Source organism: Python bivittatus, unplaced genomic scaffold, assembly GCF_059951505.1.
Source record: "Python bivittatus isolate LINGU-HERP-01145 unplaced genomic scaffold, Pbiv_v1 ctg000080_np1212, whole genome shotgun sequence".
Taxonomy (NCBI): Eukaryota; Metazoa; Chordata; class Lepidosauria; order Squamata; family Pythonidae; genus Python; species Python bivittatus.
Window position 1 is genome coordinate 85,590,874 of NW_028277035.1, and position 15,931 is coordinate 85,606,804.

Consider the following 15,931-nt stretch of genomic DNA (forward strand, 5'->3'; position numbering starts at 1 on the left):
TCTCAAGATATCACAAGAAACAAGCTGTGAATTTCCTACACAAGTAGGGACTGATTTCTGAGGTGTTTCCCAGCTCCCTCAATGTAACTGACACCAGGTTGTCTATCAGTTTAAATGACAATGTTAATTTCTGAAGTAATGATTTGGCATATGCAATCCCAAACTTAGCAAGAAGAAATAACGCACTGACATGTCCTTTTAGCGAGATGCTGAGGTTAACATGCCCAAACCACTCCCAAGAAGTCTGTGACTAAGGGCTAAGAAAATGTCTAAGGCAACAGCTATAGCATAACTGTTATATATGGGAAGAAGAGATCATTTGTTCTGTTTTAAGAGAAGGTGATACGTTACTAAAATAGTTTATACTTGTTGTGATGAAGGGGGAAGTTATTTCTTTATATATTTATTTTCTTCTTCTTTACAATATTCTTATTTTTTCTTTCTTTTCTATTTTTCTTTCTATTTTTTCTCCTTGCTGCACCTTCTATTTTTTTTTCTTTTATGCTTTTCTTTTTTTTTTAGCTTGTCTTAGTTTTATTGTTGTAATTGTAGTTTTTAATACAATTACTATAAAAAGAAAGAAGAATGCATCCAGGAGCGCAGCATAACAGCCTTAGAAGATGTTGAATTTGCCTCACATTAATCCTACCTTTAGTATACAGTAACAAACATCACACTACGTAAAAGAACAACTAAAATTTCAGAGTAACACCGTTTTCTCTTTTTGCAGCCATACAGTTCTGCAGTCCTAAATGAAATATCAAAGTTGGTAGAGGTTTGAGATCTGGATTTAACTTGCAAAATACATTTCATTAAAAGTTGGGGTATGACAGTCTTCTGGGTATCTGACCTCTTCATTTCATTACATGAGGCAAAGGAGGGAGGCAAAGTGATTTCCCCATACTTCAGCATCTCCTCCGATTAGCATCCATTATACCTACCACCACGCTCCCTATAAAGGCCTTTATCCAAAACGAACAGTAAACGCGACTCGCTTTGTCCCAAGCCCTCCTCCTCAGCACCCTATCAGGATTGTCCCGGAAAGACCTCTCTCCGGCCGCTACACTTCCTCCAGGGATGCGCAAAGGCTCTTCTGCAGCTGAGGCGCTGCTGAACCCCGCAGCATGGGCAGAAAGGGGCGCCTCTCCGCAGCAGGAACCGGGGTGGTCCCACTCCATCCGGCGCCGGGGGTCCACACGGCTAAGCGCCAGCACGCGTGCAAAGAGAGGAGGTGACGTGTGTGTGTGTGGGGGAATTACCAGGCCCCCACCCTTGCGAGGGACGCTGAAGGCCTTTAAAGTGACAACCCGCGAGCGGGGAAGGGGGTTCCCGGTAGGTTCGATAGGGCGGGCCGCCGGGCCTCCCGCTCTCACCCACGTAAGTCGCGCCAGCGCCCCTCGTCCCCATAGAAACCCCTCCCGGTTTAGGGCCCCTCCGCAGACTCCCAGGCCCCGCCCTCCGCCTCGCACTCCCAAGGCCCCTCCTTCCCCGGGACTCCCCCTCCCCCTCCCCTCCCAGGCAGACCCGTGCCGCCCCCGGTCACTCACCGGCCCCCTCCCCCTGCAGGCCCCGGCGACTGCCCGCCCCCGCGGTTGGTTTGGTTTCGTTTCGAAACGAAGTTCCGAACGGGCAGACTCAGGAGGAGCCAGGCCCGTGCTCCTGACGTGTTTCCGGAAACCGGTACCGCCGCAGCCACGTGACACGGAGGGGGAGGCGGTGGCTACGATGGCGCGCGGAGAGATCCCCCTCCTACCCCCAGTCAACCAAGAGTCATGTGACCCCGGGAATTGTGATCGCGGACGGTGCGGAGGAGAAGGAAAGGAAGCGCAAAGAACGCCTTCGCCCTCGTGACGTCATACAGGGCTCCCATGGCAACTGCTCTGTTAGGAGAGGGTTGGTAACACAAAGCCTTAATTTACCCGCGGGTATTGTGCAGCAACTGGTCCGACCTGGTGGCCTAATATAATACGTAACTGAAATTCAGTTACAGATTTTCTATTACGGAGCTATCCGGCAGACAAGGCCACTACTGTTTCTTTTTTTAAAGTAACTTTATTAAATATCATAATTACAATAGTAAAAACTAACACAAATTAAAGGAAAGTTGGAAGGAAGGAAGGAAGGAAAAGAAAAGAGAAAGGAAGGAAAGAAAGAAAGGAAGGAAAGAAAGAAAGAGGGAGAAAGATGGATGCAAGAGGGAAAAAGGGAAAGAGGGAAAGGGAATAGAAAAGAAAGAAAAAATGTAATAAAGAAAAATATATAAAAAAGAAGTGACTTCCAGTCTTCATCATAACAAGTATAACAATTTTAGTGACTTATCACCTTCTCTCAAAATACAACAAATGATCTCTTTGTCCCATATCCCATCTCTTGTCTATAAACAAATAAATAAAACCTCGTCATTTTAGTCCTGATGTCAGTAAAAGTCCATTAAGGGTTACCAGAAATAACAACATATCTATTTTAACCTTGTTCAAATAAATCAACTTTATATTCCTTCCTTTTACTTCTAACAATCTTAATCTTTAGTCCATTCAAATAATGTTATAGAACTGAATTTCTTTTCATTAGTTCTCACAAGATTCTTTAAAGCTTTAAGAAGTCTGTTTTGTAAGTCCAAAATAGAAAAATTATCCAGGTCACTCTCTTGGTTTATTGTTGGTATGTCCCTTTTAATTATTAAGATATGAACCGGTTTCTTTTGTATGTCCAGCGTAACATCTTTTTCCATATCATTCTTGTAGCCTGTCATTTGTAAGTCCACTTTCAACTCAGCCTGTGTCTTGTCAGGTAAAACTTGCTCCTCTTCCATAATATCTTTTAGACAGTCTATCCATAGAGACAGAAAGCGCTGTTGATGTTGTTAATATTAATTTCTGACTCCATTGTTTGTTTCTCGATCCACAGCTTGAAAACTACATTTCCTGACCATATACTGTAACATCTTTAGCTTGAGTTCAAACTTTTCTGCAAACTCTCCTTCACTGTAGTCAGGATGCATAACAGACGTTTGTTTGCTGTATCAGATTTCAGGACTTGAATAGTACTACGAACAACAAGAACAACAATAAAGACAACTCAAGGCTGTTCTGGCTGGTGGCTGATCATCCAAACCTGTGTAACACTGTCTTGCCGCTGGCCACCTCACCTTCAGGACTAGGGACTGACATGGAGTGTTATAGAGACCCCAGATTAATTGACCCCATTTGATCTTCCATCATTTATTGACCAAATATTGACACCCCCCCAGACATTTACTGACCCCCTTTTGACCCCCAGACATTTATTGACCCCTTGAATAGTTCCATCAACCCTTTGGGGAGGGTTCCACTTTGGGGAACCCTGGGTATCAGAATCCTCACAAGATTTAATAGTAGATTTTAGTGTTGGCTAGTTTGGTATTTGCTTTTTACATGCTGCGGTTCTGCCATTGTAAAAGGTGGGGGGGGGACGGGGGGGATAGATGGAACACCGTTAGAGGCAGATGGCTCCTTATCACAGGCGCTGGAATGCTCAAGGCCGTACCAGCGGGAGAATCAGGAGACTAAGGAGGCAAGGGGGGTGAAGGAGGGAAAAAGTAAAAAAAAAAAAACTACTTTTGGCGCGCACAGGCTTAGTCTTAGCAATGCTTTGGAACTGTACACTTGTTCTCAATAAATGAACTTTCTTTTGAATCAATATTGGTTGCAAGGAAAGTTACTGGACTTGGGAGTAGCGGGTGGCAGATCGTTACACTAGGCTAGATGGAGCAAAGCATACGTATATAAGTTTATAGTGGGATGATGGCAGCAAATACCGTGTGGCTGCTGTATCCTCATTTCATCTTGTTCAACTGGCACTTTTTCCTTGTCTATGGCGTAGTAGTATAGTTAGCACCTAATACCCGAAAAAATAGTACTATTCAAGTAATTTTGATAGGTCAGAAGAACAGGCTAAAAATAAGGTAATGAAATTTAACAGAGGAAAAAGGTGAATGCACAGGTGTAGGCAGGCAATACCTGGCATGATAATATATAAAAGGTTGATGGGCTGTAAGAATAATCTTGAATGGCAAGAAGAGCTGCAACTAAGACAATGGTCAGATAAGAGAAGTCCAAAGCAGTAATGTAATTTGAGAAAGCGTCTCAGACTTGACCCTCCCTAGTTCTCTTGAACATAAAGGCAGGAAGGGGAGAGGCGCATTCAGACTTGCAAGATTCTATTACTGTAATCTTATAATAAAAATATTCTTAGCATTCACAACTTTGGTTTCCTGGTCTGGACTGCCTTGAAGGGTCGACAGTCTTGGAATAGTAGTTGGTTGCAAACAAATTAGCCAGCAGTGTGATGTGTCTGCTTAAAAGGCAAATACAGTTTTAGGCAGCATCAACAGAAGTATAATATCTAAATCACAGGAAATAATTTTTCTACTCTGTTCTACATTGTTCAGCCCTCCACCTTGTATACTGTAGCAACAGCAAAGAATGTGTGTAGCTCAAGATTGACATTTTATTGTTGTGTTGATTCTTATCGGCCTGTTGACTGCTGGGTGTTTATTAAGGGAGGAAGTATCCAGGACTGTTCACTTCCTTCTTGATCTTTTAATAGTTTGTTACTGTAACATTTTAATTCAAGCCAAATCCAAGAATGCAAGAGAATTCCTAGGGAATTCCTGGCATTCTGGTAGATCAGTCATTAACAGATACATAGAGATAAACCCAGGCTACAAAAGGGAGAACCCACACAATGGGCAGGAACCATCTAGGATGAAACAGCATGACCAATCAAGAAACAGGCACATAAACTCCCAACTGCCATATATAAAAAGTCAGCAAACTCTCTCGTGTCAAAGCACTGACACCCAGTTTGGTAATGAAACACTTGCAAGAAGAAAACCAAGCTCAACAAACACCAGGGTCTCAGCACTAGAGTCCTGTGTCCAGTTCTGAATGCCTCACTTTAAGAAGGAGTCAGAGAAATTGGAAAAGGATCAGAGGAAGGCAACAAGATAATCATGGGATTAAAAAGTAAATCTTGTAAAAAGAGGTTGGAGGATGGTATATTTAGCCTTGGGAAAGGACAACTGAGTAGGGACACAGTAACATTCTTCAAATACTTGAAATAATGTCACACGGGAGGAGGTTAGGACCTGTTCTTCATTCTAGAGTGCAGGACAAAGAATAAAGGATTTCAGTTACAGGAAGGCAGATCCTGATTGAATGTTAGAAAAAAAAAATCCTGAACAGTAACACCAATTACCCAAGGAGGCGGTGGGCTTCTTTACATTGGATGTGTGCAGTAGGAAGCTATATAGCCATCTGCCAGGGATGCTGTGATTTGGATTCTTCTGTGCTAGCATCTGCTTAGCCGAAGACAAGGCGAGCCTTTTATATACCAGGTTGTGGAGTCCTTGGTGCTCTCCGAGCTTGGCTGTTTGTTTGCAGATGCTTCATTACCCAACGAGGTAACATCATCAGTGCTAGTGAGTGTGGGGTTTGCCAGCAAGCTACTGCATATAAAAAAGGAGCAATTTTTTAGTAAACAGACATTCTTTTAAAGTCTGTTGTTGCCAGCATCCAGCCAGACAGCTCCTAATCAGAACCTGATGGTTATGGCAACATTCTAGTAGTTTGAATATCACGTATTAAGGCAGCACAAACCACAAGGTAAAGAGCTGAAATCCAGGACAGGATTCTTTTCCTGGGCTTTTAGGGGAATTTGCTTTTTAAAATATTATACCTATTTTGTAGGTGTGCGTTGCAATTTTCGTGTTTCTTTCCTCAAAAAAGCAGACCATTGGTGCCCATTTTTGGCAAGAGGGGAGCCCTTGGGGCTGCAGAAAAGAAGGGTTCAATCCTGACCACACAGCCTAAAACCTGGCTTTAAAATCCTGGCCCTGCTCTCTTTGCATCATTGCCCCACTCACTACCCCTCCCTACCTCCCACGTGAAAAGGTTGCCTGTCTCTGCTTTAGACGAAGAAGAGAAAAACAACACCCAAACATTTTTCACTTCTCCTTTTTTTTGGTTCACAAACAATATTCCGTGTCGTCTAGTCATTTTCTATTTCTCCATGAGGGGCTTTAGTATTAGTGATGAACTGTTGCAATCTACATATTATTTCCTATCATTTTGTAGCTTGGCAATTATTTCTGACAAGGCTTTTAAGTGTACCCTGCATTGATCCATGAAATCTGAACCTCTTGAACATGCTGGGACGTTTTAGGGCAGTGTACAATAAATAAATAAAATGAAAGTGAAATGAGAAATGATTTACTAGAAAGAGGAGAATGTAGCTTTATGTACAAATCCTTAAGAGAAATTCGATGAACAGCCTTCTACTGTAGAAAATAAGGCAATCCTGGAATTAAATGAAGTTCTACTCGTCTATTGGTGCTTAGTGGTTCTCAGTGATGGGTTCACACCTAACACTATGTTATGCTTTTTAACTATGCTTTTATGAATCAATCGACAGGGTTTATACAATACCTTAAGCCATAACCTATGATTTACAAACCCCAGTGGTTGGGTTCACAGAACAGTTGAGCCAAAATTCAACTACATTATGGCTGAAGTCCAACATATGAGCCCAGGGGGTATGATTTTTTTATCTGTGATAAAGGTGTCTACAGGCAATGGAAAGAAAAGTCAGGATGATGGCTGTGACACTGTAATCAATGCAACGCGTGTAAAAAACAGATGGAGTTTTGATTGAACCTTCACAGCCACCGTCTTGACTTTTTTGATACCCTGTAGACACCCCTGATCTCTGGTCACAGACAGGAGCACAGCACGCTTAAAGATTCAGCTGAATGTTATCCCTGAAAGCAAAACACTTTCACATTTTCTGTGTAGGTTTGCTGCACTGACTTCATTCTGCTATGAAAAAAAGAAGTGGATCTACAACTACAGAAACATACGAAGGCGTATTCTTCCTCCTTGTGTTCACAAAATTGTTTCCAGAATGCAAAATTAAAATAAACCTTGGAGGAAAAGTCTCTCAATGACTATTAGCCGTGGTAGCTTTATACAATCTTCAGCTTTAGGGGCAATATGCCCCTGGATGCCAGTTGCTTCACAAAAATAGTTGTTGCCTTCAGGTCTTTTCTGTGGGCTTCTCAGAAAATAATCTGATCTAGCTAGGCTTTTATAAGGATGGTTCTTCTGCAGCAAAGCTGCTACTGCTTTCCTATTGCTACTGCCCCTCCTGCTGTGTTTTGCCTGGTTTCTGCCTCTTTGCACCATTTCCAGTTTGGGGTGATGTCCGTATCTGACATTTCACTTTCAACTCTCTGTTGCATCTCTGCAACATGTTGAATCAATTCTGCCCAGCCCCCTACTAATGGTGTCAACATTCTCTAGCCTACTTCTAGAATCAGTTGTGAGAACTGAAGCTCGCTTTAAACAGACAAAGAAACAAGATAATAGGATGCAAAAAGCACTGCCACTTTGGGTCTTTATTTTCCCACACATGTAAGCCATTCTGGTTGGGACAGGTCATGTGAAGCATACATGCCAGTGTAACTACCTCATCTGATCCATTCTTAGGCCATCCTTCTCTCTTTTTGGCCTCCATTGCTTTGGAAGGAGATTCCTACACTACTGTGTGTGAAACACTGAAAATATGAATAGCATAAAAACAGAAAAGCACCAAGGACCGCCAGGCTGACATTCCCAGTGCTGGCTGTTAGCAGTCTCACAAGGATGTTATGGGGCAGTGTTGTGTTTTGTGATACAATGGAGGTTGTGAGCCGAGTGATGCTGCTATATCAAGAGATACTGAGAAGGAACGGCCATAGGAATCAGTGCTCCATGTAGTAGTTGGAGCTAGGCCACGCTAAGCCAAAAAACGGTGCTGCTTTAAGCACATGGATGGGGGTAGTAAGTGGGATTTACACATGGGGCGTGGGGGAGCCCGTGATGGGGAATCACTGGCAAGTGTTGTAGATTTGGATTTGCTCATTGATGTCTTTCAGGATGCTTCTCATCTTGGCTTCCAGCCCATCCAACTGGGCTGCTTTGTCTTGTAGCAGTCTCTCATTTTCTTCATATGTTTCTTCCAGCTCTGAATAAGGAAGGAAGGGAAAAAGGGGTTAAAGATGGAGAAATTCAGACAGTACAAGAAGAGAAGTCTTTGCTCATAGCACAGTCTTTGCTCATAGTGCATTCTCATTTCTGAATCTAATATCCAAACAGCTAGTTCTACATTATTTTCTGTGAAACTCCAGACAAAAGGCCTGCAGCAGGCATTCCCTTTGGCCAAGATAATTGTACTTCCTCACCCCCCGGGCATGCTTGTGTTATTTTTATAATTCATTCTCCCTAACAGACACCTGAGTGCTGCAGAGAAAGTGGGGGATCAAGAAGTATGCTGCACCTGAAGCTTGACTCTGAGCCCTTCAGTGATCCCTAGATCCTAGACCAGTGTTTTTCAACCTTGGCAACGTTAAGAGGCATGGACTTCAACTCCCAGAATTCCCCAGCCAGCATGCTGGCTGGGGAATTCTTGGAGTTGAAGTCCACATGTCTTAAAGTTGCCAAGGTTGAGACACACTGTCCTAGACAATTGCCTGGCTTAAATGCTTAGCTTTGGACAACAGTTTTGACCATAAAAAATATCTTCCTCCTCATGATCAGGAGTTGCAAAGCAGCAAATCCAAGTCATGTATAGCATAGAGATTCTTAGCATAAGATAAAAAAGTAAAGACACTCTCAATTCAGGCTCGACTCCTATGATTATTTCCATGCCATTTTCTTGACAACAGCGCAAGTGGTTTGTCACTGCCCTCTTCTCGAATTGTTCTTTTTTCTTTTACTTTTCTGGTGGTCTCCAAGTAGTAATCAGATCGGACCCTGCTTAGCTTCTGAGCCCAAACAAGGCTGCCTATGTGCATGAACCTGCTGAGACCAATACAAGGTGTTCTGCTTTCTCCTCCCCGATACGAAAAGGTCCTCTGTCCATAGGCACCTTTCGCTACTCTTGCCAGGGACCTTCTTTCCATTGGGATATGAGCTGCCTTGGGAAATGAGCTTTTTGCCCAAGTGTGGCATTCAACCCAAAAGGTATGCTTTGAGAATATTTCAATTTTCTAATTGAAAATGTATTTTTCTATCCTATTCTGAAATATTATTTGAAAACCTGATTGTTCTCCCAGGCCTTGGGGTGGGTAGGGTGGCTGCTGGCCTCTGTAGGTTGTCTCTATTTTCACTGTTTGTTTTCCAGATTGATGATCTGTTTTTCTTGTTCTTTATCTGATTTTTCTTGTTCTTGCTTTTAAGTGCAAGGTGCCCAGAGTCATTTGGAGCAGTGACCTCTAAATTAAACAAACAAACAAACAAACAAACACATACTATTTGATCTTATTTAGAGGATGACCAGACTGAAAATCTTTGGGAAGAGTTCAGTAAAAGGCCACATACCAAACAGAAGGTAAGGCAAGATTTCTGCTTGCCAAGAGCACAGATCTCATTAAAAATTTAAATCTGCATCATTTATTCTGATGCGTGCGCATGCACGCACACACGCACACACATCTCAGGCACTTACTGCTCAGCCGCCGTAGTTTTTCATGAGCATCGCGCAGAAGCCCTTTGGCCTCATCTCGCAGGCGCTCTGCTTTCTTTCGGGCCCCCACTACATGCTGAGCTTTGCGTTCCACTAGCTCCTGCATGGTGCGGTATTGATCACCCAGCGGTCCCTCCAGTACCTGAAATTCAGCAGGAAACATCAGCAGGCAACAAACAGAACGTCAGACCTCCATGCAGTCTCTTATTCCCCACACGGTGTTTGAAAGGATGGCCAGAGCAATGACTGCAATTGTGCCTCCTAAGTCATACAGTGCCTTTGTTCCACCGTGTGCTTGGATAAGGATTCTGTGGCAATTTGAAAGCTGTTCTATGTCCCCTCAACTGTCAGCAGTATTAGGAATTTGGTGTACAGTAGCTGAAACTGCTGAGAAGTTTGGGGATTTTCTTTCGGAATTCCAAGGCTCATTTCCCCAAGTGGAGGCAACTTTTATTTCACTTCTCTGGACTCCTGAGCTTCAGATTCTAAAAGACAGAGGCTACTTCGACCGTTTTGGTGTTCCTTGCCCCACAGCCCAGAGGAGGCAAAACGTGTGAATTCTCACGAGTGTTGTCTGCTTCCCCCTTCTATTCCTCATTGGAGCTATTTCCCATGCAAAACTTGACCATTTGGGTTTTCACCCCTTTCCCTTCTTTTCCTTTCGCATGGAGTGGAGGTGAGAAGATGGTTGTTGCTGCAAGACTTACTGCAGTTCAAGTGGGGCAGTGATTTGTGTTTCTTTTCAGCATTCGTGGTCACAGAAGTCAAGACAGCCAAAGGTTGCTTTCAAACTCCTTCTAAGGATTTATGGAATGAAAATGGCCTCATTGGGGACATGCATGCAGTGGAGAAGAATAGGTCTGTACTGTAAGGTGCTTAAGCTGTAGGCCAGAAAGGAACACGCTAGAAACCCTGAGGTCAACCTTTTGGTTTCTGCTCTCCTCCCAAGTTTAAGAGATATAACTTTGGGTGTTATTTTCTTTTTAGCACCATGTCACTGCTTACGACACATGATGTGAGTTAAAAGCGCAGATGGTTTAGGGTGCTAGTAAGTGGAGAGATGATCCTGCCTCTTGGACTTTGGGATTGGTTTTTTAAGGGCCTTCCAATTTAATGATTTCATGCAAATGTTTCAAGATGCTACACTGGAGAGTTTGATGGCTACCAGCAAGGGTGGAGTGTCTGGAACCTTCCAGAGAAACAATGGCAGAGGATGCTGTAGTTCTCCAGATATTGATGAAGTATAACTTCCCCACCACTGAACTGGAGGGAGGATGAATGTCACCCTAGCTTGTCTGTGCCAGTGACTTCAGTGCACACCCATGCAACTCCTGGCAGAAATTCATTTTTAGGGATGATGGTGCCTTGGCACTGGCCATTTACAGAATTAAAAGCATTTTTGCTACCAGCCTCATGTGTTAGCATCTAATCACTAACTAGCTGACAATTTCTTAGGCCACATAACCTCACTGTTCTGAGAATAGATCATTGTGAGAATAAACTGAGGTAAAATTTGGATAACATGTGATAAAATAAATACAGGCAACTTGTGTGTTACAATTGTCTTGGGACATGTTAGTAAGGACAACCTAGTTCTCAGGATATTTGTGGTAATTCCCTAGAGATCGGAATAAAATGAGCAAGCTTGGATCTCTGGAGACACTGAGACAAAAATAAAATACAGTGAATCTATAAAAATATATTAGGACCCAAACAAAGGAGCGAGCAGAGTTTCCAAATATCATTTTTATCAGAAATGCCTGATTTGTGTTATTTGTTGCGAGCTGCCTGAGCTGTATGAAAACACCAGGATAAAAATATTTTAGGATTGAAAGAAACCAATTAAGCCTCCAACAGAATTTCTGTGGCTCTGGACCCCACAACAGAGCAAAGAAAAGATGTTTAAAATCCCAGCTCAGGGCAAGGAACGGCCATTGCCCATTTTTGTCTCACATACCTGTTCAGCTTCCTCAGCTCGGTTCTTGGCAGCACTGGCCGTCTCTTCTGCTTGGGTGGCTGCCAGGATGTTACTGGCCCGCTTCATTTTGAGAACATCCACTTGCCTGTCAAGATGGCCCACCCGTTTCTTCGCTGCAGCCAACTCAACCTCAGCATTTGCAGTCTTCCTGTTAATCTGGTGGAATAAGGTAGATAAGAGGGGACAGAAGAAATGTCCCATGTGGGCCCATGTTGTGGAAGCATCACCTTAAACCATCTAGGCTGCTTGCCAGTCCTGGGGGAGTCCTTGGTAGGAGCTCCAGGAGATGAAGTGACTGAAGTGATACCCAGAGGGCTACAAGAAATGAACCCAGCCAAGTATAGGCACAAGTTCAAATTCAAGCCTATACGATGGTGTTAAGGGAGGTGAAGGGCTTGTACTTTACCTCATCGGGTTGGTGAGTGGTTGGTCAGTGGCCTTGTTTAGGGTGGAGGGGTAATTCCCTCTTGGAAAGGAATGAGCGGGTAAATCTACCACCTGGCGGCTAAGAGGACTTTGCACAGGATTCTGCAGAAAAACTTGCTCAGATTCACAGAGGTCTTGACTCCTTATGAGCAACGCCTGAAGCTGTGACTGAAGAGATGCATCACCGCTTTATCTGGGATTCCTTTTGGCCTACAGACGCCAGGTAAGTGACTAGGGTGCCCACTGGCATACCCTGCCATCTGCGAGCTTAATCCGTGCCATTCCTGGCTCCTATGTGGGTGTGGAGGAGGCCTGACAGGCTGGACCCAGAGGCGGTCAATGGCTTGCTTCCAAAAGGGATTACACCAGCAGCCTTGAATGGGGCTGTGAGGTATACCTTCTTTAAGAGGCCTCCCCTGGATCCAGCTGTTCTTGGTAACTATTGCCTAGTCTCCAACCTCCCTTCCTTGGGGTAGACTGTGGAGTGGGTAGTGGGGATTCAGACAAAGAGTGCTCTAGAATGAGAGGAAAGATTATATCTATCTTTTTCAGTCAGGATTCAGGCCAGGGCATGGGACTGAGTTGGCATTAATTAGGACTAGGATGGGGGAAATGCACCCTCCATGGACCTATTAGAGCTCTTGGCAGCTTTCAGTAGTACTGACCATAGTATCCGTCTGCTCTGGCTATGAGAATTGGGGACCGGAGGCACTATTTTGCAATGGTTCTGCTCCTTCTTAGTAAGTGGTTTCAATCTGTGGTTGTGGGGAAGGTCAGTTTAGTAACTGCTGCCTTGTGGAGTCCCACAGGGCTTGGTCCTCTCCTCTCTGCTTGTTAATATTTACATGAAGCTGCTGGAAGCAGCCATCTGTTGTTTTGGAAAGTACATCAATATGCAGATGATACTCAGATGTATATAGCCACCCTGGGTCCTGCCACAGATGCTTGTTCCAGTGCCTGGATGCTGTGGGGATCTGGAAAGGATGAAACCAGCTAAAGTTGAAGCCAAGCAAGATGGAGTTGCTATTGGTTCATCATGGTTCTCTGTTGACTCTGTTGGCTCTTAAGGGGAAAGCACTACTGAGAGAGCTGGTCTGTGACTTGGGGGTGGTCCTGGACTCACAGCTACTGCCATATGAACAGATGGAGGCTGTGGTCCGAACTGCCTTGGCCAGTTTTGGCTGGTGTGTCCCTACCTGGAATAGGAGGATCTGGCTATGGAGATTCACATCTTTATCACCTTACTGCAATGAGCTCTACATGGGGCTACCTTTGTTGACCACTCAGAAACTGTATGTATGTATGATTTATTTACTTACTAGAAACCAGCAACCTGCTGGCTGGATGGCATTCATTACCATGAGTACGTTACACCCATATTATGGGTTCTGCACTAACTGCAATAGGCTGGGGGAGGGAGGCATTAAAAAATTTGGTTTTAACCTATTCAGTCCTTTATAGTTTGGCATTTAGATCTTGCAGGACTATCTTCACCAACCAGAGTTGATGCTTCTTACTATAGTTATCCCAGGAAAAAGTATTGGTGGTGCCCCATTTTTGTGAGTTGAGTGGGGTTGAGTCCAGGAGATGATTTTCAGTAGTGGTTCCTGTGCTCTGGAATAGCCTCCCTTGGAAATTATATTAACCCCTTTTGTGGTAGCCGTCTGGAAGTTAGTTAGAGCTCTTCCAGATGTCATTTTGGGATTAATGTGATGTTGGTTGGTTGGTGTTGCTCCATCTGTTCTATTTTTTATTTTTTTATTTTGTTTACCATAGATGTTTTATATCTTTGCATTGCATGGTTTTGGTTTAATTGCTGAGAGTCCTTGGAGATTATAGTGGTGTATAAATGTAAATAGTTAATGAAGATTGCTTTTTCACATCATGCTATACTGCAAACTTGGAACAGGTGGCATTTTGGTTGCCAAGAATGGGAATCTGGAAGACACATCTAGGCTTAAGTAGGTAATCAACTGATTCATTATATGCCATCACAACTTGCCATCAAGTTGCTGTTGACTCTTGAGCAAGACTGATTCTCCAGGATGATCTGTCCACAACCTGGTCCTTCAGGCCTTTCAGTGGTGTACCTATCACCACTGTAATCAAGTCTATCCACCTTGCTGCTGCCTGTCATCCTTTTCCTTCCATCTTTCCCAGCATTATGGGTCTTTGCAAAATGTGTCCAAAATTATGATAATCTGATCTTGGTCATTTGTGCCTCAAGTGAAAACTCTGGGTTGATTTGTTCAATGATCCATTCATTCACTTTCTTGGCTATCCATGGTATTCTCAGGAGTCTTTTCCAACCATGGAATTCAAAAGTATTCAGTAAGTCATAAGCCGTGGTTAAAGAGAAGTATGGGAAGCTAGTAACATGGTGGGTTGTACATTCCTGTTAACTGAGTAGGGATATCCACCAATCAGTACATCTTACTTGCCCTGCAGGAAACTATTAGGACATCACCACTCACCAGCCATGACACCAAGACAAAATACAAAGTGGCTACTTAGCTAGAAAGAATTACACGGCATATTTGGTGTTGCTTCACAGACTAGAGCAATGTTTCTCAATCTTGGCAACTTTAAGATGTGTGGACTTCAGTTCCCAGAATTCCCCAGCCAGAATGCTGGCTGGGGAATTCTGGGAGTTGAAGTCCACACATCCTAAAGTTGCTAAGGTTGAGAAAGACTGGACTAGAGGCAAGCATGTTAAACTGCTGTCAGGATGTGCTCTCTGTTTCAGGGAAGGAATTTGGAAGCTTGTTAGGTTGCCCTCAGGCTTTGAAACTTTTTTTTTTTTGAGCTTCCAGAGCCCCCAAGATTGCACTGCCAAAATCTGGCAGTTAACTGCTGAGCAACAAATCTGATGGTAAAGTGCTGAACAATGGTGGTGCAATTCCATGTCAATTTTCATCAGGGAATAAAAAGAAAACCTAATGTGTTAAGACTTGGGTATGCGAAATTGCAGAATGGAAAAGAAACTAAAATTCCTGCCTCCTTCAGTGGCATCCCTAATTGTTGTGCCAGTAATTGTTGTGGTAGTAGTTATTGCTGTAACCACAGAAGGATTATTACTACTAGGCATGCCCTTCTAGGTCTAATGCAACATATGGATATTTTCTTTGGGCTGGTAAAATAATTCGTGATGGTATCTTACCTCATTAACAACTGTGTTTGTGTGCTGGATATCGCTGTCTGCAGAGTTGATGGCTTTTTCAGCAGCATTTTGGGCACGTTTGGCATCATCAAGAGCCTTTTTCGCTGCTTGAGCTGCATTTTTTACACTCTCTGCCCGAGCACTGGGGGGAAAAAAGGTCTGCAAGTATGAATAGGACCCTACACTCATCAGCAACCTTGATGCTGTAATAGTCACTGGCATAAATAACAGATCTGCGAGGGGGTCATAGGTCTATTAGTGGCCATTATCACTAAATGGAATCTTCCCATTTCAGGTGCTGATGTGATGGAAGACATGAGTGAGGAGGTCCAAGGTCATAAGGAGGGGGAGAGGAATCCCAAGCATCTCCTCAGCCCTCAGCCAGAGTGTGTGAGAGTGAAGAGAAGGAGACTGGTGCCACCCTCAGGAATTTGGAGTGTTTAGTTGCTGTCGTTGGGGGTTAGAGTTAGTCTGGCAAGATTCTGTCTACTAGGTGTAAGCTAATAAAGTAACTGAGCTGTTCCTGGATTTGTCTCGCTGTGGTTCTTGGGCTGAACCTGACCACTGTATATCAAAGATATGCAGAATATAAAGCAGAGAGGTTCATTTGTCTGCACTATCCTTGCTTGTGAATTTCCCAGACTGTTTAGATGAGATACTATAGTTTTCTGCCAGCTCAAGCAATGTTGGAGCATACTTCAATTCAGTAGAGAGAAAAGGCCCACGGAAATGCAGTTCCAATTTCTGACACGTAGCACGTTCAACTCATATACAAACGTTCTCCAGTTAAAAATGGGTCAGAATCCAGCTAAAAATGGATTTAG

At 43.6% G+C, this 15,931-nt stretch overlaps 2 protein-coding genes and 1 long non-coding RNA gene across 10 annotated transcripts in view; 1 reads left to right on the forward strand and 2 right to left on the reverse strand.

Annotated features, from left to right (window-relative positions):
• USP19 (ubiquitin specific peptidase 19) overlaps positions 1-1,678 on the reverse strand; it is a 39,321-nt gene extending 37,643 nt beyond the window's left edge. For all 5 annotated transcript variants that reach the window (XM_088134485.1, XM_025173412.2, XM_015889897.3 and 2 more), the window contains exon 1: positions 1,548-1,678. The gene's annotated coding sequence lies outside the window, so the exon portion shown is untranslated. The remainder of the gene's footprint in view (positions 1-1,547) is intronic.
• LOC112541929 (uncharacterized) lies at positions 877-15,629 on the forward strand. The gene is made up of 2 exons (XR_015795019.1): positions 877-1,231; positions 15,403-15,629. It is a non-coding gene; the product is annotated as an uncharacterized LOC112541929 (long non-coding RNA).
• The window catches only part of LAMB2 (laminin subunit beta 2), a 55,207-nt gene continuing 46,679 nt past the window's right edge, over positions 7,404-15,931 (reverse strand). For 2 of the 4 annotated variants that reach the window (XM_088134480.1, XM_088134482.1), the window contains 5 exons: positions 15,108-15,249; positions 11,501-11,677; positions 9,526-9,685; positions 9,118-9,292; positions 7,404-8,043 (listed from right to left, as the gene is read on the reverse strand). In XM_088134480.1, the coding sequence (XP_087990606.1) occupies positions 8,025-8,043; positions 9,118-9,292; positions 9,526-9,685; positions 11,501-11,677; positions 15,108-15,249 (673 nt within the window). In that variant the 3' untranslated portion in view covers positions 7,404-8,024. Of the gene's footprint in view, positions 8,044-9,117; positions 9,293-9,525; positions 9,686-11,500; positions 11,678-15,107; positions 15,250-15,931 lie in introns of those variants that run through there. The other 2 variants (XM_088134481.1, XR_015795018.1) reach the window with 2 other exon arrangements.